Consider the following 25,690-nt stretch of genomic DNA (forward strand, 5'->3'; position numbering starts at 1 on the left):
TAATCAAGTCTCTGGAAATGCCCTCACAGATACATGCAGAGGTGTTTCCTACATGACTCTAAAATACAGTAAAAATTAATGATGAAGATTAACCACAAAGCAGCTTGGGGAAAGGGAGCTCAAGTTTAAAAAAGATAACAGAATAAAAGGACTTCTGTGATATGAACTTCAGGAAATGAAATGACTCAGTGGAAGGTATAAAAGGTGTTAATCCCACAGAATCCAGGAGAAAGACCCAAGACCCAAATCATGGCCAGATTAATGAAAGCAAGCTTTTTTATTTGTGTACACGGCGTCTCTCCCTGAGGCGGGTTCGAGAGAGCAGCTTTGGACATAGGTAAGATAAGGGTTTTTATACTTCAAGAGTAGGGGGTTTTCAAGTGGAGCTTTGACAGGCAAATAGGCAGAGCTGCAGACCCAGAACAAAAGCATGACAAGTTAGTCATAACAGCCTCCTGAAAGGTGTCATAACAAGGTGATCCTAACAGCCTCCTGAAACAAAGGCACAGTCGCCATTTCCCAGAGCTATTTATAGTTAAGGTTACAGTAGGGCGTAGTCTAATCCTGGAGAAACAGAGATTTAACCATAAGCAGGAATGTACCTAGTTTGTCTTTATTATAAGTCAGTAATCTGTAGCCACATAGCTGTCTTGTTTAGATACTACTAGTTCTGCTGCGGTTTTAAGCACTTAAACATGTGAGCTTAGACTTGCAGTACCTGAAAAGTACATTTAAGTACAGTAACAAATGGGTAAAAAGACATTTAAAGCTGGAATGAGATCACCAAGTCCACTGTTCACCCACTGCCAGCCTTGTCCCGCAGCAGGAAGTGGTTGTGTTACCTTTAACAAGTTGTCTAAGCTGGACTGTCTGTCTGGTTGTCATGCACTCACCTTCCACACTGGATACTCAGATGGTCCATCTTCCTCCACTCCCGACACCTGTGTCTCTTTACCAGGTTGCCCCACTGTGCCTAGGAAGAGCTGGAGCATGCGTTGTGACTGTGAAGATATGACTTCATGCTTTCTCCTCTAAATGACGGTGCCCTCTCCTACCAGTGGATTCATTTGCAGTGACCTTGCAACGCCACATTCCTAGGCACAAAGTGTCTCATTTCTAAATGGAGATGTTGAAACAATGGAGGAAGGAATGGATGGACCAGGATGAGATGCTTCATCGCTTAGCAAATTAAAGCTACAACTGGTGGACTGAAGTCCCACCTCCGGATAAACAATATGAAGACAAGTGCACTGCCCCAGAACAATCCAGCACTAACTGGGAATTTCATCTCTCTTTAGTCGGGCACATTTTATTCACGCTGTCCAGAGTTATGACAATACAGACATATGAACTTCTAAAATACTACTTTATAAGTTTGTCATACACGAGCTTCCATACTTTTTATTGTTTAATCAAACCACTATTTTAATGACATACTAAAGACTATGCTGTCTAGTTTTTTTTCAGGTACAATAATATTAAATCTGCTCTAGTTGTGAATTTTATTACTAAAGTTGGTTTAACCCAATAATAAAGAAAAACACTTACATCATTAAAAATAAGACTGACCAAACAAACACTTGATAAGATCTCTAGGTCCTACTTAAATAGCCATCCCATTCCCTCTAGATCCAGCAAGGACCGTGTGTGGTAGGCTGCTACTGACATTAAAGCGGATGCTTTACACTAAGATATGCAAGTCTATGTAGAGAAAATAAATGCTATCTACTCTATGATGTTCTTCCCCTAACTAGTATTTAACTATGTGGGTTTACGTTCTTTTATACTACAGAAGAGGAATTGGGTCTGTCCCTTTGATACTGATGCAGTTCTTTGGCCGGTCTTACATTGTCTGCTGCCGCCTGGTTTCTCACAAACTGGCCAGTTGTGTTAAGAACCCATTGTGCTTCTTTGTAATCAAAATATGGGGGAGGGGTGCTAATTGAATATTTGAAAAATAAGTTTAAAGTGTTTGTTACTCAAAATTTTGTACATTTGTAAGCTCTAATTACATACGTGAATGTTAATCATCTCGGTGAATTGTTTATTATTTGTAAAATGCCCCGGGCAGTAACGTTGTATGAAATGTTCTTTAAGGTAGAAGTCATTTCCTTAATATAAAATGGATGTAAACGGAAGTCCAGTCTTATAGTACAATGTTATGGTTAATATATTCTTATTTCGTATTAGGATAGCCTTTATTCTAGTTACTTTCTTTAAAAAGTGAAACACAGTCCCTTTTTATTGAACTGACTTTGTTTCTGTTTTTTTGTTTGTTTGTTTGTTTTTGCTTTTGTTCTTTGAGACAGGGTCTCACTATGTAGCACTGGCTAGCCTCAAACTTACTATATGAACCAGATTGGCCTTGAACTCATAGAGATCCCTGTTTCTGCCTCCTGAGTGCTGGGATTAAAGCTGTGCACCTCCATGTCCAGCTGGTTCCTTAATATTTAAGGAGAGGTTTGTTTAAGTCACTCCCTCTTAGAATTGTATATACATATTGCTTTAGGGAAGTAAATGCCTAAAGCCTAACTCTTCAGGTGTCTTACTACTGAATTGCATCATACCTTAAGTGAACAAATATGTTACATATATTAAATATATATTAAAATAACAAATATATTAAAAATAAACATTAATTCCAAAAAATTATATAACCTAGACGAGATGGATCAATCCCTAGTTACATACAAGTTATAAAAACTCAAAAAGCGAAGAATCTGTGCGGATCTGTAACGAGTGAAGAGCTCAAGGCAATAATCAAAACAACTCTTAAAAAAAGCAATGTCATCTGCAGTAGTGGAAGGAGGGGGATGATCGTTTTAACTGATTTTTAAAGTATTTAATGAAATACAATAGCCTTTTTCCGGTTTAAAAAAAAAATAGGAAGCTGAGGCTTCCCTTACCCTACTAAAAGGCTTCTCTGAAAACCCACAGCTGACAGCAAACCGGGAGACCGAGACCTTCGCCCCTGCGGTCGAGGAAAAGTCTCTTCTGTGATGAGCTCCAGCTCTGAACCAGTGTTCTAGCCAGAGAGATTAGAAAAAGAGAAATAGGGATTCAAAGTAAAACCACCATTAATAGACAATATAATCCTATATTTTAAAAAGACTATAAAGAATCCACCAAAAAAAAAAAAACCTAGCAAACTAAAATTTCAGAGATGTTGTGTGTGCGATCACAGAAAGTGTTTCTATACACTAGCAAACAATCGTGAGGTAAGATTAAAGGCAGCAATGCCATTTATACCGTGGGGAAAATGAAACCCTTAAAACCCACTCACGGAGGAGGTGGCACATGTAGATGATCCGTCCCTTACTGAAATAGAGAAGATGGGAATACTCGAAAGGCTCCTTGGCGTTCACAGGTTGGAAAACGTTGGGATGACACCAGCACCACCATCTAGAGTCGGTGCCCTCCCTACAAGACCCCAGATGAACTCATCACTGGGTTGAGAAAGTTAATCCTAAAATGCATATGGAATTGTAAGAGACCCAGAGGACCAGTGAAACAAGCAACTCTAATAACTGGGAAGTGGGGAAGGACTCGGATTTTCTGATTTCATTTTATGGTACTGATACATAAGTAAACACGCAGACCAATAGGATGAAATCGAACGTCAGGAAGTAACTTTGGAAAGTGCACTAGACTCGCTGGTTTTCAGCAAGGATGTCAACCCAATTAGGAAAAATATCCACATGGGAAAGTATAATAGAGTCTGGCCCTTCACACTGGGTGCAAAGTTTATACAAAGTAGATCAAAAATCTAAATATAGGAATTAAAACCACAATACTGAGAAGGGAACAGATATGCCCTTGGTGACCTTGAATTTAGATATGGTTTCCTGGATATGACTCTTAAACCACAAGCAATAAAAATGAATTGGACGTCACAGCCCTGCTCACCTATGGAGAAAGTGAAGGTAGGCCAGGCGTCGAGCTGCACACCCAACCCAGAAGCAGGCGGACCTCTGAGTTTGAGGCCAACCTAGTCTACATAGTGAGACTGTCTTGTCTTAAGAAAAGAGGAAGAAAGAAAAGCCAAGGGGCTTGGGAGATGACCATGAGGGAGACTAAGCTAAGAACACTTGCTGCTTGTGCTTCCGGACCAGAGTTCGAGTCCCCAGAAGCCACGGTTACATGAGCAGACATGGCTGTAACCCCAGCAACCAGGGAGCAGATGCGGGCTCTGGCCCATGAGTCAAGCACAAAGCAAGCTTCCAGGCAAGTGAGAGGCCCTTTCTCAAGGCAATAGGGCGGGCAGAGAGGAAAACATCCAATACCAGCTCAGACATGTCCGGAATTACACACACACAAAGTGAAAAGACAACTCAGGATGGGAGAAAGTAGTTGCAAATTATATATCTGGTAAGAGACTCGAATTTAGACTCAAAAAAGGATTCAGACATTCAATACCAAGAAGATGATCCAATCAGAAATATACAAAGGACGTTAAGCAGAAGCCCAAGAAAGCGATACAGACGGCAAGCACCTGAGAAGACGCTGACTTCCCGGTCCTTATGCAAATCCACAGCGCAGTGAGATGCGGCTTCACCCACACTGGAATGGCTGTAATTTTAGAAGCAGAAAATGAGTGTCGGAGAGGACATGGAGAAATCGTTCACTGCGGGCATGTAAGAGGGTGCAGCTGCGGAGACAGCTTGCGGCGCGACTCACTGCTGCGTGACCCAGCAATCCACTCCTGGCTGTATACCAAAAGCTGAAAACCTGTTCAAACAGAAGCTTGCATACCGAAATATTCACGGCAGTAAAGCGTAACAACTGAAAAGTGGAAACGGCCCAAGAGTCCACCAGGTGGTGACCGGATGAACACTATACACACACAAGGGGATGCACTCAGCCGGGGAGAAATGGAGTTCTGACGCTCACTACAACTCGGACGAACCCTGGCACACCGCGCTGAGTGGAAGACACCAGGCGCCAGAGGCAGGACAGTGAATGAAAGCCTGAACTAGAGAAGAACGTACAAAAATCAAATGTGTGATCAAAGACTGTGAAGGACAGGGGGACATGGACGCTTGATGAGTAAGGCATTTCCTTTGGGATGAATGTTCTGGAATGTAGCGGCATTTCATTTGTATTTTAATAAATAAAGCTTGCCTGAAGATCAGAAAAGTAAAACAGCCACACTGGCCAGCCTTACAGACCAGACAGCAATGACACGGGCCTTTAACCCCAGTAGCCGCAATGACACACGCTTTTAATCCCAGTAGCCGCAATGACACACATCTTAAATCCCAGTAGCCACACTCGCTGGTCATAGAAAGCAGGGGATAGTGGTCCTTAATCCCAAAACTAATGAGGATTATAAAACAGGCGGAGACAGCTCTCAGTCTCAATCTCATTCTGAGGTTTCCTGGAGGCAGGATTGCCATCTTCGGACTGAGGAGGAAGTAAGAGCCAGTGACTGGCTGCTTTGCTTTTCTGGTTTTCAGGTTGAACCCCAACATCTGTCTCTGAGTTTTTATTAATCGTGCTTCATTCGAACTACTTTCCGGTGATAGTTTCACACTGGTGATGGTCCATGGTGTCCCTGGTGGTAAACCTTAGGCACATCTTACCACAATTCTTAAAAGGCTTTGTTAGGGAGCGGGGCATTGATATGCCATTAATCCCAGCACTCAAGAGGCCCAGGAACTGTGAATTCAAGATCAGCCTGGTCTGCATAATGAGTTCTAGGACAGCCAGAGCTATATATGAGACCCTGTCTGAAACAATTAATTAATAGCTTTTTTAAAGACACTATATATTGAAATGTCATAACAATGCACATTACTGGGATTAAAATTCTGGCTTTTTAAGCATCCCAAAGAGGATACTTTTTATGTATCTTTTAAATGGATGGATTTTAGAACTCTGACAGGAAGGCTCCTTAGCTGTTTAGTACAAGAAGAGAGCGAGGAAGAAGTTTGATTGGGAGCGTCATGATGACTTGACCCCCACCTTCTGTCCCCTGCCGCAGGCTGGTAACTTCCACTGAACTGATGAGGAACAGACAGACCTCCGGGTTTGAGACCAGCCTGGACCGGGAAGTATGGAAACATTACATACTTTGACTTGATTGTTTTGCTTTGTGGACATTAAACTATACTTGTGCTATTTTAAATGGTTTTTAGATGGTAGCATTGCTTGTTATAATAAGTTTGTGCCCCAAACGTAACATGTAGGTTGTTCAGTTCTGACATGGAGCTATTGCTCTCTCTGAGTATACTGCTCAAACGCAGGTCAAGTGGCTTAGTATTTCTAGCTTTGAATAAACTCTATTCAGCAGAGATCTACTACCACTCTGTGTATGTGCAGTAGTGTGCATGGTATGCATCCATTGTGTGTGTGCATGTGTGTGTACATGCGTGTGTGTGTGTGTGTGTGTGTGCACACACGCATGCACATGCACCCATACACACACAGAGGCCAGTGGTTGAAGGCTGGTGTCTTCCTCAGTCACTCTCCATCTTCATCTCTCACTGAACCTTGAGCTCAACAATTTGTCGAGACTGCCTGGCCAGCAAGCTCTGGGGACCCTCCTGCCACCACCTCCTCAGCTGGCTACTATGCGCTATGGGACAATGGTCTTACACCCTGCAAAGTTTTGTAAGTTGTACTGGCTTAATAAAATGCCGATTGGCCAATAGCCAGGCAGGATGAGAAGAACAGTAGAATTCTGGGAAGAGGAAAGGTTGAGTCTGCCGTCATGACCCAGACACAGAGGAAGCAAGATGAGACTGCCTCGCTGATAAAAGGTACCAAGCCATGTGGCTAACACAGACAAGAATTGTGAGATAATATAAGTTATAAGAGTTAATAAGAAGCCTGGGCTAATAGGCCAACCAGTTTATGATTAATGTAGACCTCTGTGTGTTTCTTTGGGGCTGAATGGCTGTGGGACCAGGTAGAACAGAAACCTCTGTCAACAACTATGCCTGGCTTTTCTTGTGGGTGCTGGAAAATCTGAACTCAGGTCCTCACGCTTACGTAGCAAGCACTTTACTGGCTGTACCACCTCCAGCTGCTATTGCCACTTTTTAAGATAGTAAAAAAAATGACATTTAAGAATTTAAGTAAGAGCCAGAGGCAGAGGCAGGTAGATCTCTCAGTTCGAGGCCAGCCTGGTCTACAGAGGGAATTCCAGGACAGCCAGGGCTACACAGAGAAACCCTGACTGGGGGGTGGCAAGGAGAGAGGGAGAGAATTCAACTAAGGAACTGTTTGAAATTAAGACCTCAACTAAAATTTGTAAATGGCTGTCTCTGAAGTTACACAAGTTTGTAAATTCACGATAAGCTGAGCTCTGCAAAGGTGTGGATGGAGTGGGGTCTGTGTCCTTGCTCCGAGGCAGCTGTCGTGATATGATCAGGGAGAAGCTGCCGTGCAGAGAGAGCTGTCTCTGGGCAGCAACAAGAATAGCTGTGCCATGTGAGAATGTCAGAGAGAAAAGCACCAGATAATAGGGTTGGCAAAGCTGCCCTACTTACTTGATTCTGTATCAGAAACTCAGTGGCGAAGCTGCAGAGGACACGAAGGAAGGGATTAATCCAACAGAGAAATCCTTTACCTCAGAAACTCCCGGATCAATAGGACTCAGAGTGAAAAGCTAGGAGGCTGACATCTTACACACAAATAGATCCTAAAGCAAAGCAGGGGACCACGTTAGCTCCCTCAGAGCTTACGGGAGCATGTTTTATTTTTATTTTTATTTGGCATGCATTCATATACCTGTGTTTAAATATATTTATATTTAGCACGTGCCTGTTACACCTTCCCATAATAAGCTCTCATTCACTTTGTATGAACGTAAACACGAAGGAGATTTGAGGTTTGGGCTGAATCACACCCAAGGCAGTGTAGGGATAACGAAGAGAATCCCTGAGAATTCCTTGTGCTGGGGTGGAGGCTGGCTGGAGAGGACGGGAAAGTGTGCACAAGGGGATGGGAAAGCCAGACATCACCTGAACAGGGACACCACGAGATGACGTGCCAGAGTGGATGAAGGAAATCACTACGTGCAGTTAATGACTCCTGAGATGGGAGAATTATTATTCTTCCCCAAATTGAATGGTTAGCCAATCCCAAGTGACCAGCCCCTCCCCCCAAAAAAAGCAGTACAGATTCAACAGGATGCATCTATGTGATATATATATATTATTTCATTATATATATTCATTGTATATATATGTATGTGTGTATATATATGAACCAGAAAGAGGCACGTGGGAGAGAAGAGAAGAATGTAATTACATTTGTTGTGTTTTGTTTTTGTTTTTCGAGACAGGGTTTCTCTGTGTAGCTTTGGAACCTGTTCTGGAAATCATTCTGTAGACCAGGCTGGCCTCGAACTCACAGAGATCCGCCTGCCTCTGCCTCCCGAGTGCTGGGATTAAAGGCGTGCGCCACCACTGCCCGGCCAGAGCCAGATTTTAAAACAAACCAAATCTGTGAAGGTTTTACCAGCCATTTTAACGTGCTGTGTGGAGATGATTTCCTGCTGTCTTGGTTAATCACAAGGACGTGTTTCATGCCAAGGTCAGATGTTGTCATGTGTAGACTTGCCACATCCGAGACTGTTTCTTTACTTTCTGTAATGGCAGCTGGCTACAATTCAGCCTATTATGTGCTAACACCCCCGCCCCCCATGCACGTGTGTGCAGTCGTGCGCGTGCAAGCACGCACTTGCTTTCCCCAGCGAAAGGACAAAAGAAGGACGTTTCAGAAGGGCTGGCACGCTCCATGGGTGCAGAGAAGCTCTGTTGCTATTAATAGAGCGGGGAGCAGGGGCGCTGAGCAGAGCGGTAATGAATGAAAATGAGGGGATGAGCTCGAGGAAGAAGTCATGAATCTATTATTAGAAATTTAATATAACTGAAAGGGGGCAGCGGCTGTACTAGTCTAGGGCAAGTGGATAGTTATTTGAGAAGTAACTGGGCCTCTGTGATACAGCAGTGGGAAGCCAATCAGGCCTCGAAAGCCCACAGCTGATCAGGGCCTGTTTGCTACAGAGACTGTTTGGCGCGCAGATGGACTCCAACACGCTGGCTGGTTACCAGATCTGCCTTGCCCTACTTGACTTGATTAGCCTGTTATAGTGTTTAATGGTCGCTATCACAGGACACCGTGAGTGAAAGACGACTTTTATTAGGACACCGAAAGCACTGTGGGCACCATGCGTGGGTCAGTTCTCCGGCTCCAAGTCCCACAGGCACGCTGCCGAGAATCCCAGGAGGAAACACACTGAGCTGGGGAAACCCGGTCCTTTCAGACGGCAGCGGTAGCAGCCCTGGGCTTTGTCCTCAAGGTTTCTCGCTGCATACTAAGTAGCCTACTAAGTAGCCCGCGTGTTGGCGGGGACACACTGGACCTGTGTGTCCACTTCCTCCCGCAATGTCGCCAGTGGCCTCTGTTGATCGTGCCTAACTGCTCCACCGGCAAAAGATAAAGGGGCCCATATCCGTTCTCAGCCGGCAGATAATGAGAGTTGATACGAAGACAAGAAGCAACAAACTGAAAACCGGCAGACTGATGATCAGTAGTGCCCGGGTACAACTGAGTAGAGAAACTGTTGAAACTTGAGAAGAAAGAGCAGTGATCCAGGTTTGTTTGTTTTTTTTTTAAACACATCAGTATCTAGTATCTAACTGTACATCATCTGCTGTTTTCTGTGTTGTGTGAGAGAGAGCAAGCTAGAGAGACAAGTCCATTTTCACACTAAAATACCTGAAATAGCCAGGGTTCTTAGCTATGATGGCTAATCTTCACTGTCAGCTCGGCTGGCTTTAGAGTCACCATGGAAACGGCCCTGGACACATCTGTCAGGGTATTTCCATAGAACATGGAGTATTACCGCCTACTGGCTTGCACCTCTGACTCCTGAGCAGGAGCTTGTTTTTAATATAACCCAAGATCGCCCTCCCAGGGATAGCCCTGCCCACAGTGGCCTAGGACCTCCTGTACCAATCACCAGCCAAGACAATTTCTCACAGACATGACCACAGGCCAGTCTGGTCTGGGCAATCCCTCAGTGAAGACCCGCTTTTCCTAGTAACTCTGGATGTGGCAATAAAAATGAGCCAGGGCACCGTAGAATAATAATCCAGCTATTACATTTGTGATTTGTTTTTAATACAAAAAGGGAAGAAATAGTTTAGAAAAAATGAAATGTGTGTATGTATATATATACACTCTTACATTGTAGATAGATAGATAGATAGATAGATAGATAGAAAGGATAGATAGCTCCAATATAAGAAGATAAGTAATAAATGAGATTCATTATAAGGCATAGAAGAATTCAGAGAAAGAAGTGAGAAGTATAAACTTCAAATGTGGCAAGGACAGGACTTCTTCTGGGTAGAGAGGAGACAGACGTGGCACATGAGCAATTGGCGGTTTACAATAGTACAAGAGAGAACCTAGTGTCAGGATAAGGCGTTTAATTTTAATTGGGCATGTTAGGTGAGACAAAGGGGGCTTCTGATTGCTGGACTTCAATACTTTGAGAGCTGGACCTTGGTGGTCAGCCTCAGGAGGAGGAAGTAGCCAAATAAGAGACTAGACCCTGGCGGCCAGCTTTAGGAATGTAATCTAATGGCTCCTAGCAGGGCAGAAGGAATGGGGAGAAGGGCAAGGCCCGCCAGAGCCATGATTGCCATGTTCTTCACCGATTTTAAAATGGCAATTTGAGGATATTGGGTTGATGGGAAATTTCTTATGAATCATTTGTGCTTTCTCCCAGTAGTACTGTGTGTGTGTGTGTGTGTGTGTGTGTGTGTGTGTGTGTATTGCATCTCCCTGGAAATCTACATGGGAAGGGGAGGGGGAGCTTAGCAGCAGGCTGGATGGTTCAGTGGTTAAGAGCATTTACTGTCCTTGGAGAGGACCCTACCTAGTTCAAGTGTTTCCCAGTAACCATGTCTCTCCTGACGGTAATTTCAGCTCCAAAGGGCCCAGCGCCTTCTTCTGGCCTTGTTGAGCACCTGCACTCGTGTGTACAAATGTACATTTAGACGTACACAGAACACAAAGTTAAAACTAAAAAGCAATGTTTAAAGGGGAAAAAAGAAGCTACTCTTTGGCTGTTGCTCTGAGAAGGGGGCAGGCCAAGCAGTGCAGATCTGCGTGCATTGCTGCATGCATTTCTCTCGGGATGCAGCCCCTCATCCTGCACCTTCACATTGGTGCTCCAGTCAGCACAGCTACAGTGAGAAGATGCATGAGAATAGTAGACTGAACATGGGTTTTGTTAAATTCACAGAATCCGTGACGTAGAAACAGTTTAACGACTGGCTCTCCTTTGGTAGCATTTCCTAGTTCTAGCAGTATAAGTATCCCATCAGGTACAATTTCAGGCTACCAGCATGACATCACTGAATGCAGAGTTAGAGAGATGGACTCAGCCAGCCTTTGTGACCCAGGGCTAATTACAGCTGCTCACCAGGGGATGGGAAGAAAACGGCTGGATCCATCTGGTCCAGCTGGTGAGAAGATACCAGAGCTTTCTCATGGGGGTGGGGGTGGTGAGAAGCTTGAGAGGTACCGTGCGTGAGCCAGGCCTCCCACAAATAACTGTGTCCTCATCAGTCTCTAAGCTGAGAAGCAGCTTAATATTCCCCTTTAAATCCCGAGTGCTCAATGTTATCAGCGAGGGAAAAAGGATTTGCTGAAATTGTCTCTAAATGGTAACACCCTTCAAAATACAAAACAGCCTTCTGGAGGTCACAGAACCTATGACAGAACATACTGGGCTTCGTCATTTTCTTCCAATTTCCAAAAAGTGCTAGAAACATTTGTCGCTCAGTGCATCAGCATATACACACACTGCAGCTACTGCCCCAACATATCAGCACATACACATGCTGCAACTACTGCCCCAATGCATCAGCGCATACACACGCTGCAGCTACTGCCCCAATGCATCAGCGCATACACACACTGCAGCTACTACCCCAATGCATTAGTGCATATGCACACTGCAGCTACTGCCCCAATGCATCAGCGCATACACATGCTGCAACTACTGCCCCACTCCACAGAGCACCAGGAAATCAATTTTCCCATTTTAAAGGTAAGTGGTGACTGAGTTTTAAAAAATGCACAAAAACTTGTGAAGACAATTTTTTGAAGGAATAGCAAAATAGCCAATAAAAATATTCAAAGCAGGGCTTGGGAGATTACTCAATGGTCGAGAGCACTTGCTCTTCCAGAGGACCCAGGTTCCATTCCCAGCACCCACGTGACAGCTTACAATGGCCCATAACTCCAGTTCCAGAAGATCTGATTCTGGCCCCCAAGGGCAGGCACTACACACTTGTGATGAACATACACACATTCAGGCAAAACACTCACACACATAAAATAGATCTAAATCTTTTAAAACAGTCAAATGTGCTCGACATAATTAGTCACCGGATACATGCAAGCTGTGACTAGACACAGCCCAGCCCCCACTCCAAATGGGTAAGCTTTCAAAAGATTGCCAACATCAAATGTTGACAATAATTAAAACTCCTTTGCTTTGCTGGCCTTAATGCAGGAGGATCAGAGCTCAGAGTCACCCTTCACCCTTGACAGCATAGTGAGTTCAAGACCTGTCTGGGCTACGTGAGACCGTGTATCAGAAAAACAAACAAACAGAAACCAACCCAAAACGTATACAGAAGTGTTCATAGCTGATCAGTGTAGAATCATTTCAAACTAGAAGACATCCAGGTATCCTTCAACATAAAATTCATAAGCTTTGCCATCCTGACAGTGAAAACCAGACCCCTCTAAGAAGAAACAGCTACTAATTTGCACAGCAACATAGAGTAATCTAATAGACACAGTGAGCAGAAGAAATATGGGACAAGAGAGCCATGGCTGTGTGTGTCTGAGTTGCCTCGGTGAAGGTCTTTTGGTTTTAGTATTTGTGTGAGCACCTGGTTTTAGTTCCTTGCAGGTGTGTAACTCTGAATAGAAATGGGTCATAAAATTCTAAACTTAACACTTTTTCCCTTTTGGAGGGTCTGAAGTTGTTTCCACAGAAACAGAGATGATTGACATTCCTGTGAATAGAGGGGTGTGTGTGTGTGTACATGTGCATGCACATGTGTGAGCATGTATGTGGTACATGCATTGCATGTTTGTGTATACATGCATGCATATGTGTGTTAGAAAGGAGAAGGTACAAATCTTCAGGGATAAATTTGGCGTAGTCTAGGCCAAACCAGTTGTTCCCTCTACAGTACAGGAAGAAGAAAGGAAAAGGTGGAGGAGGCGGGAAAGGAAGAGAAAGAAATATCTGCACCTAAAATCATGCTTGGCATAGAACTGGACAAGAATATTGACTTAATGATGAATGTACAATTTTATTTAAAGCTTAAAATAATCTTAAATAATTATAGTTAATAATTTTAAGTGACATTAATTACTAGTTATCAATATTAGGTGGAAAATCTGGAAATTCCTGACCAGTAATTGTTTTAAACACACTATGGCTTCTTTCTGTGTAACACTTGTAGGAAGTTATTTATGTCCTCAAATAACCATCATACAATGCCATGAAGAGCCCAGCTGATGGCTCAGAAACAAGCAAGGGACGTCAGTCAAGGCCACCCTCAGGGAAAATGCTCCCACCTGAATCTTCCTTTCTCCTGATCCGAAGGAGCCTTGATCTGGAGGCTCGGGTTCAGCAACGAACCCCAAACTCCAATCTCTCCTGCTGAGCTGTTGTTCATATATCAGATTGACTTTGGGAAATAAGTTCAATCTTCAAGTTGTAGATATTTGGGTCAAAAAAAAAATCAACACTCAAAATCATTCATTTTCAGTTCCGAATCAAAAGTACAACTGGTTTTCTGAAAGCTAGCTCTAATGAGAGAGAGCTTCAACCACTGGGGAGTTTAAAGGGGGAAAGAGAAGGGTGGACGGGGAAACCTCTGCTTGCTGGTTCAGCCTTTGAAATGAAAAGTTGAACACAGCAGATCAAAGAGACAGCCTGTGATGCTTGGGTCCCTTCTCTGATGTGCTGCTGAATTGGTTGTGTTTTCGCCTAGGGGCAAAGTGGAGCCTGCTGGGATGGGAATGAATTAATTCTGACCTGTCAACACAGACACTCAGACCCAACCGAAACTGTAAATGTAAAATACTCCTAGGTATTTATTCCTTCTCCCTTTTTATCCATCAAGTTATTCGGTCACAAAAGCCGGTAGACCTTAAATATTAATTGTGACATTAAATATGAATCATAGAGGAAGAAACGGGGGGTTGTCAGCTGTGGCTGGTACTGTGATTTCACTAACTGATCTTTCTAGAATGCTCCTTAAAAACTATGTCATCGCTATATTAATAAATTCTTTTCAGTAGCAGCAAGTATCAGCCTCGGATGATACTCAAGACAGGCCTGCAATGCATGCACATGTCCAGCTATGGAGACTTCTGAACTCTGCTATGAACTGTGATCTGATAAGTGGATATTAATTAGTTAGATTAGAGTTGTTTCACTGATGACCAACTCAATCGTAATCTATACACCACCCTGTTAGCAGGTTTTTCTTTTCTCATTGCTTTCATAATTGAAAGGGAACGAACCACTAACCAGGACAGAGGGGTGATTTTATCTGGTGGTGACGTCGCTGCCAATGACAGCTGTTGACCCAGGGTCAAGGCCAGGTGACAGCTCTGGCACCCCAACTCCTCACCAATCCTCTATGCTACACCTATAAAACAGAACACTCAGCGGTACACGGTGGCTCAAGCCCTGAGGACCCAGTGCTGTAGAATATTATTTTAAGGTGAGCTACATTTGTTTATGCTGTAGGACATTTGGTTTAATGATGCAAAGATGTGTTGCATTCTTTTACGTTACATTTGTTTAACTCTGTGAAGCTGTGCTACATGTCTAAAACACCTGATGGTCTAATTAAAGAGCTGAATGTTTAATAGCAAGGCAGGAGCAAGGATAGGCAGAGCTGGCAGGCAGAGAGGATAAAGAGAAGGAGAAACGAGGAAGAAGAGAAGCAAGGGAACAAGGAGAGGAGGATGTCAGGGCCAGCCGCCCAACTACACAACATGCCACTGAGAAAGAAGTAAAATATACAGAAATAGAGAAAGATAAAAGCCCAGAAGCAGAAGGTAGATGGAATAATTTAAATTAAGAAAAGCTAGCTAGAAATAAGCCAAGCTAAGGCAGGGCATTTATAAGAAAGAATAAGACTCTGTGTATTTATTTGGGAGCTGGGTGGTGGGCCTTTCAAAGAGTCAAAGAGACAAGAGCCAGCGAGTGAAAACAACCAACAACAGCCCAGGTTCAATTCCCAGCACTGACATATTGGCTCACAACTGAATGTGTGCATACATTCAGGCAAAACCACCCATTACACATAAAATAAAATGAAATAAACAAAAAATGCATTTATTTTTATTTTATGTGTATGGGGGTTTTGGTACATGTATACCTGAATAGCTCGTACATGCCTGGTATTTGAGGCGGCAGGAGGAGGACACAGATTCCCTGGAAATGGAGTTACAGACAGTTGCAAGTCACTGTATGTGTGCTGGGAACTGAACCTGGGTCCTCTGAAAGAACAAGTGCTCTTAACCGCTGAGTCATCTCCACAGTCCTGGTTCCTGGCCTTTATCCTTAGGTAGTTTTAAACACTACCTAATTTAAGTGTAAAGGGTGGAAAAGCACGCTCGTAATGAAGCACGTCTTCGCTAGGCTCCCCCTCCCCTATCACTTGCTTACACTTCAGAGTTTAGCTTTTCTCTCGGTGCAAAGCAATTACTGAATATGCATAAAATATTGCTTGTTACTATAATAATTTTCATGGCTCAGCCAACCTACAATGCACAAAACTCCAGAGGTTAAAATTTGGGGAGTATTTATTTTATGTATATGAGCCTGCCTGAAGATCAGAGTGCAAAGCAGCCACACTATTCAGCCATACAAGCCAGGAAGTAGTGGCACACACTTTTAGTCCCAGCAACCACAGTAGCTAGCCATAAGAGGCTGGGCAGTGATGATACATGCCTTTAATGCCAGCACTAGAGAGGAATATAAACCAGGAGGAGACAGCTCTCAGGCTTGGTTCTAGTCTGAGGATTCGTGGAGGCAAGATTGCCCATTTTGGTCTGAGGTAGAAGAGTTAATGCCTGCTTTGTTTTCTCATCTTCAGGCAAGCTTTATTAAAACATAAATCATAGACCACTTTATTCATATGAGCTGAAGAACTGCAAGTCCACATTTCAAAACTTGTTTTCCCAGGAGTGGTGAAACACTTATTATCACAGCACTGTGGAGTTGGGGGGGGGGGGATTTGCTGAGTACAAAGATCAGAAGTTCAAGGTCATCCCTTGGCTACATAGTGAGTTTAAGGCAGGCTGGGATACATTATAACCTATCTCAAAAACAAAAGATTACTCTTCAGATTATTTATAGAGGGCTAGAGAGATGACTCAGAAGTTAAGAGCACTTGCTGCTCTTGCAAGGGACCTGGGTTCAGTTCCCAGCACGTGAATGCCAGCTCACATCTACAACTCCAGTTCCAGGGCATCTGCTGCCCTCTTCTGGCCTCCAAGGGAATTACACACATCCGGTGCACATATATCTAGGCAAACTACTCAAGCACATAAAATACAAATAAAGATTTTCTTTGGAAATTTATTTATAGGATATTCTGGTCATTTTTATTTCTTGGTATGATGTCATGATTATCCATCTACCTCAGTAGGCCAAGAATAATCAAATGCCAATTTGTGGGCTTGGAGGTGAAACTTTAAAGGTACTGTATTTCTTAATGTCAGAATGAAGTCATTGCAAGTGATTCTGTGTTTATAGTCTACTGAAGAACTCTGTCTTGTTTTGGTTCCCCATAAAACCTACCAGGCTACAAGGGCCCTATGAGGTTAAATGATTGCACAACGTTGTCCAAAAGAGCCAATTACTTCAGCATTTGCCACCAGAGCCCTAAATCTGAAGACAGACCAAAATCAAGCCTCTATTTGTATAACTATATAAATGTCATCTAAATGTGTCCACCACCAGCTTTCCCCAAAGCATCGTGCTATAAATAACCACACTGCATCTGCTCATTGCTATGTATGCACTGCTGGGTGTCTTCTTGGGCTTAATTACAGACCACACACAATAATAGATTTTTAGTGGCAAGCTTAGCGTGTTAGCCATGTCAGCTTCAGTGCATATGTGCTGTGCTTCTGGCTGATGATGGAGAAAGCTTTGCAGCCTTAAACTGCCTTCCACACCGTCTCCATCCTCTTTGTCGTGAGACCCCATGATTTTAACTCTGATGCACAGAGTTTCCATCTTCCCCCGCCAGATTCTTCCTTTCCTCTTCAGCCACGTACAAATGGTTCTACCATGGCATATGTTGCTTTGGCAAGTTCTTTTGAGACCTATCTCTGAGCCACACACATCCTTCAGGATATGTGAGTCTTGGAGCTGAGCCGAGCGTGATATCTTGCTTCTTCAGCCCACGAAGAAGACTCCACTGAGGTTTCCTGTTTTTATTGTAACAAAAATAAATGGTTGTTGTGTCTGTGTTTTTTTTTACCATTTTTTTTTATTTTAAAAGGTAGGGGTGTGTGTGTGTGTGTTTGCCTGCATGCAAGCCTGGTGCCAATGGAGGCCAAACAAGGGCATAGGATTCACCCTGGAAATGGAGTTAGAGGCATGAGCTGCTATGTGGGTGCTGGAAACTGAACCTGGGTCCCCTGGAAGAGCAGGCAGTGCTGTTAAGTGCTGAGTCATCTCTCTGACCTCTTGCCAGTATTTCTTACATTATTCCCCATCTTCTCGTTAGGAAACACTTCAATGGGTTCCTTAGCAGAAACAGGATCAGCTGGGCTCCTAGGGAAGCCAAAGAGGTGTAAGAACGATCAAGAAGCTGTCTTCCATGCACTCAGCTGACAAGAATGAATGTGCCACCAGGGTATGGCAGCTGAGGTATGTTATTTGGGGGACTGCTGAAGGAGCAGTGGTTTCTGACTGCTCCTGGGGTCATGGCAGAGCCACTCCTAAAAGTCGCGAGTCTGATATGGTCACACACCTCTGTTCACTTGAGGGGAAGAGGTGTGTGGGAAATAGTATGAGAAACCAACAGTCTCTGGGATACTTGAATCTACCTGTCTTACAGGCTTAAGTTGCTCTCTTGTGTTCCCTAAAAGCCACTATTCTCCTGAGGAGATGCTGTCTACTCTCTCCTGAGTACAGGTTCAATCAAAGTGACCAAAAGGCTGTGTGGTCAGGAGGGTCTTATGTTTTACAAAAAATTTAGGGGGGAGATGTTGGGAGCAGTAAGACTCCAGATCCTGAATTTCTTGTAATCCCCTGATCTGAGTGCCTACAGCTGCTCTGAGCACGAGACCTTCAGGAGTTCCTGATGGCAGGAGAGTGGATTCTGGTGGGTTTGGCTGGGGCGTGGCTTTCTCTATATAATCTGCCCCTGAACACAATAAAGGGGGCATTCTTGGGGAATTCAAGAATGATCCGTGTCGCTGTCTCTCTCTGTGTGTGTCTGTGTATTTAAACCTCCAGCTCCCTTGCCCGAAGCTCACGAACTGGATGCCAGCGCACCGAGCGCAGACACGGGGGCGCAGTGAGCGGCAAATCAGAAACCTGAAATCAACTGCAAACCCCAGGTAGTTGTCTTATTTAAGTCTTTTTTTTTTTTCCTCTGTAAATCTGAAGGTGTAGGGGAAAAGGAAACAAAAAGATGGGTTGACTGTCATTTTCAACTAGCAAAAGAGGCTGTTTCGGAAATACTAAAGACGCCCAAATGCCTTCAGGTCTAATCTTTTTAAAAGGCTGCAAAATTCTAGAGCCGAGTTCATTTTATTACCCCTGTTCCTCCCCGACCACACTAGCTACGTCCTTGAAAGAAAAGACCTGTCACGCCACGTCTCCTCCACGGCACAAAAAGGGAATAAAAACAGTGGACGATACTCTAAATTCGCCAAGCCTTCTACGTGTAGCCCTTGTAGAAGCCGTCTGGCCCTGAGCCGATCCCCACCTCCTGTTTGCCAACGTCTTACTCCCGCCTTTTTCCTAGCACCGCTCCACATCCTCTCCCGCTATCCCCGGCATCTTCTCGTCAGATTTGCTCAGGACCCTATCCGTCCACAGAGCCCGCCTCCCGGAGTCGGTTTTACCCAATCAGAGCTCAGACAGGAAGTTGACCAGCCCTCGTGACCTCAACTTCCTGCCTCCACACGTGACTCTCTCCACCCTGCCCATCTCTCTCAAAGGAAGACGCCAGAAAAGCCCCGCCCCGCGCTCGCTGATTGGCTGCTATTTGCATGGTCTCCTGGGTGACAGGAACGCGGTAGCCTGGCGGGGGAGTTCTGGTGCGCCTGCGCACTAGCAAGATCGGGGGTGCCACTGGAGCCTGGAAATGAAGGTAAATAACTTACAAAAGCCTGCGGGGTGAGAAGACGCGGCCGCCGCTGGTTTCCTCAGATCTCGCAGTGCGACTCTGAGTAGTTTGTGTCCCCGTCCCTCCGCGGGAGTGCTGAGGGGTGAAGGAATGCGCCCCGGGAGCGGGAGGGAGGGGGAGGGGGTTGTAGGGATGAGGGGAAAGGACGTTCTGAAAGCAGGCGGAGAGGGAGGCCTGTGCCCTCCGGAACCCACTAGAAGCCTGGAGCTGAGGATGCCCGAACTTCTCAGCGCTGGGGACGGGTCGCTGAGGAGGTGACCCTGTGCCTCAGGCTGCCTCATTTTTGTGGCTCAGCACCAGGCAAGCCAAGCCACTGGCCCAGAGCCCTAGAGAGAATGAAAAGTCTCAAAAATTGCTTCGCCTGTGACCAACCCAGTGTACAAATTGCTGGTCGCTAACACATGGCGGAGAAACCTAAATCTGCACACTTGTGTGCGGCGTCTTCTGCACGAAGGTTTTCTACGATCGGATTTGTTGCGAATCCCACAGCTGCAGCTTCTTTGCTCCTGATTTTCCTCAGCGATACCTACCCTGCCCTGCTCTGGCAAAGAAATGGAAACGCCGATCTGAAAATGGTTTTCGCTTTTTCCTAAAGCTTCACGGTGGCTTTTGGGTCAGTTGGATTGACAGATAATTCTGCATGATTCGCTTCAGATGTGATTCGCTTTCTGGTGTGATGTATCAGATAAGTGCAAATTCTTTATAGCTGAGAACCCTTCGCCTGAGAGTTACAGCGAGTTGCCTATAGCCAATACATAAGAAGCAAAGCTTTGGGTTTCTGGTTGGAAAGCTGTAACTTTTCTAGGTTGTACTAGAGCGGCTATAGAGCTCTGGAGAAGAAAACTAACCTGTAAGACCACAGCCCAAGGCAGATCTGCCATGAAGGGAATAAAATAAGGTTTGCCGACAACGTCGTCACACAGTTGCGGGAGTAAGATGTTGTTAAATGCGTGTGCGTGTCCATGCTGGACAACCTGTATTTGCTTGGAATCATAGCACATCTCTACTTCTGAGTTGCGATCCCAGGACACTGGCCTTCAGGAGGTGGATACAGAATGTGTTCAGAAAGCATTGGAGGAGTTGTGTTGCCACTCAGCCCCAAGTCTGCAATAGTATAGAAACTGCGTCTACCTAGATAAGGGTGGCCTTTTAAATCTGATATTTTTCATGTAGGATCATGTTCCCAATTAGTCTAGATTTGGAATCTGATATAAGAATATAAATCAATGAAATTTAAAATTTCTAACTTTTAGCAACTATAAGGTTTTTAAAGAAACAGATAATATGTTTTGTTTGAGTATCTCCAAAATTTATTTCAACATGTAATCAACAGAAACATTATCCATGAAGCCAGCATTGTTGCCCACACCTTGGGGAGGCAGAGGCAGGTTGACTTCTGTGAGCTGTTACACAGAGAAACCCTGTCTCAAAAAGACAAAGAAAAAAAGAAAAAGAAATGAAGAAATAGGTATAATAGTGGGTTAAAGCAGATAATTTAAAGGGATTGTAAGCATTTTACATAGGTCTATTGTAATCATCCAAGACTTAAATAATTTGTTAAATTTAATCCCCCAAATATGGGTCACAATTAAGAAACTCATGTTTAAATTCCTTCGGTATGCATAAAGCACTGTGATGTGTTTTTCTAAAGTTAACGACTGGAAACATTTAAAAATGCAGAGAGAGGCAGGTGAGTCTTTGTGAATGTGAGGGCAGCCTGCTCTGCATAGCATTTTACTGTCCAGCCAGAGCTACATATGGAGACCCTGTCTCAAAACAAACAAAAGAAGTTGTGTGATAATCTCTTATCTTTTGGGGGTTTTTGTTTGTTTGGTTTTGGTTTTTTTGAGACAGGGTTTCTCTGTGTAACAGTCTTAACTGTCCTGAAACTAGCTCTTGTAGACCAGGCTGGCCTCGAACTCACAGAGATCCACCTGCCTCTGCCTCCCGAGTGCTGGGATTAAAGGCGTGCACCACTACCACCCGGTTGCTGTTTTATGTTGAGGTCTGTACTAGTTGCATTTCTGTTGCTGTGATAGACTTACCTGAGAGGAAGAATTGAGTGGATCTGGATCAAGGCTTATTTCATCTTACAGGTCCAGCTTACAGCCCCCTAGGCACGGGAGGCACGGTGGCGGGAAACTGAGCAGCCAGGCATATCCATCTTCAGTCAAAAGTGGAGGGCAGTAGATCCAAGCATTGCTTGTTCCCAGTCATTTCTCTTCTACAGTTCAGGACCCGCTGTCTAGGGAAGGGTGCCTCCCACTGGTGGGCAGGTCTTCCCACATCAGTTAACTTGAGACAGGCCCTCATTGAGACCCCTTTTCCAGATGACTCTAGGTTGTGCCAACAATTAAAGCTAACTACCAAAAAGTCCATTCTGCTGCACAAACTACTTGTGTTTGATTGGTTGATTATGTTTTATTTTATTGTTGATTTTTTGTTTGTTTTGAGACAGGGTCTTACACTGTATCCCTGGCTGGCCTGTAACTCACTGTGTAGACCAGGCTGGCTTCACACTGCTAGAGATCCCTCTGTCTGCCAAGTTCTGGGATTAAAGGTGTATGCCACCATACCTGGCTCTCATTGTTATTTTTTTAATAAACACATTCATTCTGTAGTTTACATATCTGCATGATTAAGTTTTGACATATTTCCTGACCAATTCATAATTGTTTTGGAAATGTAAAAATTGTTTCTTTTTTTAGCGTGTTTTCTCCCTGCTGGAAAAGACATGGCTGGGTGCACCAATACAGTTTGCCTGGCAAAAATCATCTGGAAACTTCCTTGCAGTAACAGGGTAAGAAAAAAGTGAATATTTTAAATAATGGTTGTGTGCACATGTATCCACACCTTACCCGTGCCTGTACTGCCTCTTTAGTGTAAATTCTGGTTGAAATAAGTCTTCAGTCTCATTAACATTACAGTTTACAGAATCTTTTCCTTGATCACAACTTTTCAAAATACAAATTTAAAAACTACCATGAGAGAACATTGAAGTCAACTGATATAGATCCTAATTTTTTAGATAAATAAGAGAAATAGTTAAATAACTTTTAAATTCTACTTGCTTTCAGAGCTGACTGTATTGTTAAAATCTTTGATCGCCATGGCCAAAAAAGAAGTGAAATTAGCTTACCTGGGTGAGTACGGGGGTGGATCAAAAGCTGTTTGTTGCCTATAAGATAGAAAAAAGAAAAAGACTGCTGTCTTAAAATTAAATCAAATGAGTTGCCCATCTCCTCTTTTTTGTTTTCTCTAAGTATAAAAGGGATTTTTCTTTATGCTAAAGTTAGCAAAGCATGTGTGTGGCACTTGGCTTAGAGTATATACATATATATTCATTCACGGGAAGCCTTTTGTGAGCAGGATAAGTGAGTCCAAAATAAGGTTTCTCTGGGGCTGGGGATGATGGCTTGGTGGCTAAAGCACTTGCCACACAAGCGTGGGGACCAGAGTTCAGATCCTGAGGACACAGAGAATGCCAGGACAAGGGAAGACTCATCTGTAATGCCAGCCTTGGAAAACGAAGACTGGATTGACCCCTAGTGCAGGCTGGCCAGAGACTAGCCATGTAGGTGAACTCTGGGTTTGACTAAAGAGGCCCTGCCTCCATAAATGAAGAAGAAGAGTGATTGAGGATGATTTCCAGCATGAACCTGAAGCCCCACATGCACACAAATGTGTTCCCTTACACATGAAAACATGCATATACATACAAACACCATACACATGAAAATTACAAAATAAGGATTTTCCCATTAGGAAGACACAACCTGTATTTCCTTCGGTAATTCCTCTTCAGTAAGTCCCTGGAGAACAGTTACTTCGTGCATTCTTCTTAGAGAATGAAGATGCCTTCCCCTTTCAGGATCCCATTCTACGGGCATAGGTAGACCCAGTGCAGTGAATGCTGCAGTGTTCTCTACTCCGGCTCCCACTGGAGACGCCCTGGCCTCGGTAGACGTGTGCTGCTGTGCTTTTCCATGCATGTCTGCTGTCCAGTTTGTTGGCCACTTTTCCAGGCCCCATTGTTTGCGTCTCTTGGCCCGGCCTCTCTCACCTGGTCTGCCCCATGCTTCTGAGGCTAGAGTTCTCGCCGTCTCCCGCACTCTTCATTGTTGCTTCTGATTGCTGTATTTTAGGGATGAGATGAAAATAGTCGCCCAGTGATTATGCCTAAAGAAGGCACTCAGTGGAAAGCTGCTTTGAGTAAATTGTGGGAGTTTAATTGCCCAATCTCAGTGACACCTGTTTTGGTTGCATAAAGATCTCATCTGAATTCTGCTGCTGGATTCATAATAATTGGATTTGACCAAAAAGAATCTCCAGACAAATAAAATGCTGTCTAATTGTCAGTCTTTAAATGGCAAGTGATTTTATCAACAGTTTGAAATTTTTCCTCTTCTATACTCCCAAAGTTTCTGAGACCATTAAAGGATATTAGGGTCCCCAAACACATCTTAACTGTTTGATGAATAAAATAAAAGAATTGCCAAATAAATGCTAAATGTAAATCAAAGTGTGTTTTAGCCACTACTCAGGAGCAAGGAATATCCAAAATGAAAAATAGCATTATATCAATGAAGACGTCTATATTTTTTAAAGACTTATTTATTAATTATGTATACGGTGGTCTTCCTGCATGTATGCCTTCATGCCAGAAGAGGGCACCAGATCTCATTACTGATGGTTGTGAGCCACCATGTGGTTGCTGGGAATTGAACTCTGATGTGGGAGTGTCATATATCAATCTGTTGATTTCATTGGTTAAGTTATAATAAACCAGCTGCTTGGCCTCATGGCTTAGAACATAGATGGGAGGAGTAAACAGAATAGAATTCTGGGCGGAAGAGGAAGTGAGGTCAGACTCTGCTCTGTTTCCGGAGAGACGCCATGCTCAGCTCTCCCGGGTAGACGCGATAGCTCTGCACTCTGAGGCAGATGCATGAAGCTCAGATCCACGATGGACGGAGGCTAGAATCTTCCTGGTAAGCGCACCTTGGGGTGCTTACACACATCATTAGAAATGGGCTAGTCCAGGTGCAAGAATTAGCCTGTAAGGGCTAGAGTTCATGGGCCAAGCAGTTCTTAAATGAATATAGTTTGTGTGTTGTCATTTCGGGCATGAGCTAGCCAAGCGGCCGGGGTGTTGGGGACGCAGCCCCGCCGCTCCTATTTCAACAGAACTCAGGATCTCTGGAAGAGCAATCAGTGACTGCTCTTAACCCCTGAGCCATCTATCCAGCCCAAGAAGTCTATTTTTTGAGATTGGAGAAATTATAAAGTTAAAAGCATTGTATCTATGCATTATATATTTTACACACATATATGATTTTCTTTTGATTTTTGTTTTTGAGATAGGATTCTCTGTAGCAAGACTTGGCTTTGAACTCAGTAAGTAGTTGAGGATGACCTTGAACTTTTGATCTTACTTACTCTACCAACTTTGGTGATTTGAAAAAAAAAAAAAAAGGCTCCCAAAGGAAGTGGCACTATTAAGAGATGTGGCCTTGTTGGAGGAAGTGTGTTAGTGTGGGGGTGGGCTTTGAGTTCTCCTGTGCTCAAGCTACTCCCAGTGTCACAGTCCACTTCTTATTGCCTTCTGATCAAGCACCGTGTCTGCCTGCATGCCACCATGTTCCCCACCATGATGATAATGGACTGAACCTCTGAACTGTAAGCCACCACCACAATTCAATGTTTTCCTTTATAAGAATTGCTCTGGTCATAGTGTCTTTTCACAGCAATAGAAACCCTAACTAAGACTATTTGTGTCTTAGTTAGGATTACTATTGCACTGATAAAGCACCATGACCAAAAGCAGGTTGGAGAGGAAAGGGTGTGTTGGGCTTACACTTCTATGTCATTGTTGATTATTAAAGGAAGTCAGGACAGGAACTCAAACAGGGAAGGAACCTGAAGGCAGGATCTGATGCAGAGACCCTAGAGGAGGACTTCTTACTGGCTCGCTCCCTGTGGCTTGCTCAGTCTTTCTTATAGAACCCAGGGACAGCACCACCCACACAATGGGCTGGGCCATCCCCACCAGTCACTAATTACAGAAATGCTCTATAGGCTGGCCCACAGACAGTCTTAGGGAGATTTTCTCTACTGTGTTCCTTCTCTCAGATGACTGTAGCTTGTGTCAAGCTGACATAAATGTAACCAACACAACTGACCCCTTTTCAAGCTGACACACAAACACATTGCCGTTAAGTCACAATCCATCCTTCTTTATCCCCAGG

The 25,690-nt window shown here is 44.0% G+C and overlaps 2 protein-coding genes and 1 long non-coding RNA gene across 6 annotated transcripts in view; 2 read left to right on the top strand and 1 right to left on the bottom strand.

The window, feature by feature from the left end:
• The window catches only part of Klhl5 (kelch like family member 5), a 60,869-nt gene extending 58,842 nt beyond the window's left edge, over nt 1-2,027 (top strand). For both annotated transcript variants that reach the window (XM_050149960.1, XM_050149959.1), the window contains exon 11: nt 959-2,027. In XM_050149960.1, coding sequence (XP_050005917.1) covers nt 959-1,015 — 57 coding nt within the window. In that variant the 3' untranslated portion in view covers nt 1,016-2,027. The remainder of the gene's footprint in view (nt 1-958) is intronic.
• Nucleotides 2,028-16,755: 14,728 nt separating this feature from the next.
• LOC126506414 (uncharacterized) lies at nt 16,756-19,226 on the bottom strand. The gene is made up of 3 exons (XR_007593218.1): nt 19,020-19,226; nt 17,660-17,857; nt 16,756-17,508 (listed from the first exon to the last, which is right to left on the bottom strand). It is a non-coding gene; the product is annotated as an uncharacterized lncRNA (long non-coding RNA).
• A 50-nt stretch (nt 19,227-19,276) lies between these two features.
• Wdr19 (WD repeat domain 19) overlaps nt 19,277-25,690 on the top strand; it is a 60,381-nt gene continuing 53,967 nt past the window's right edge. The window contains exons 1-3 of one of the 3 annotated variants that reach the window (XM_050149951.1): nt 19,277-19,406; nt 22,151-22,242; nt 22,520-22,585. In XM_050149951.1, coding sequence (XP_050005908.1) covers nt 19,401-19,406; nt 22,151-22,242; nt 22,520-22,585 — 164 coding nt within the window. In that variant the 5' untranslated portion in view covers nt 19,277-19,400. Of the gene's footprint in view, nt 19,407-20,031; nt 20,056-22,150; nt 22,243-22,519; nt 22,586-25,690 lie in introns of those variants that run through there. The other 2 variants (XM_050149950.1, XM_050149952.1) reach the window with 2 other exon arrangements.

This window comes from Alexandromys fortis, unplaced genomic scaffold (assembly GCF_014885135.2).
Source record: "Alexandromys fortis isolate MF-2015 unplaced genomic scaffold, M_Fortis_MF-2015_v1.1 scaffold_0, whole genome shotgun sequence".
NCBI lineage: Eukaryota > Metazoa > Chordata > Mammalia > Rodentia > Cricetidae > Alexandromys > Alexandromys fortis.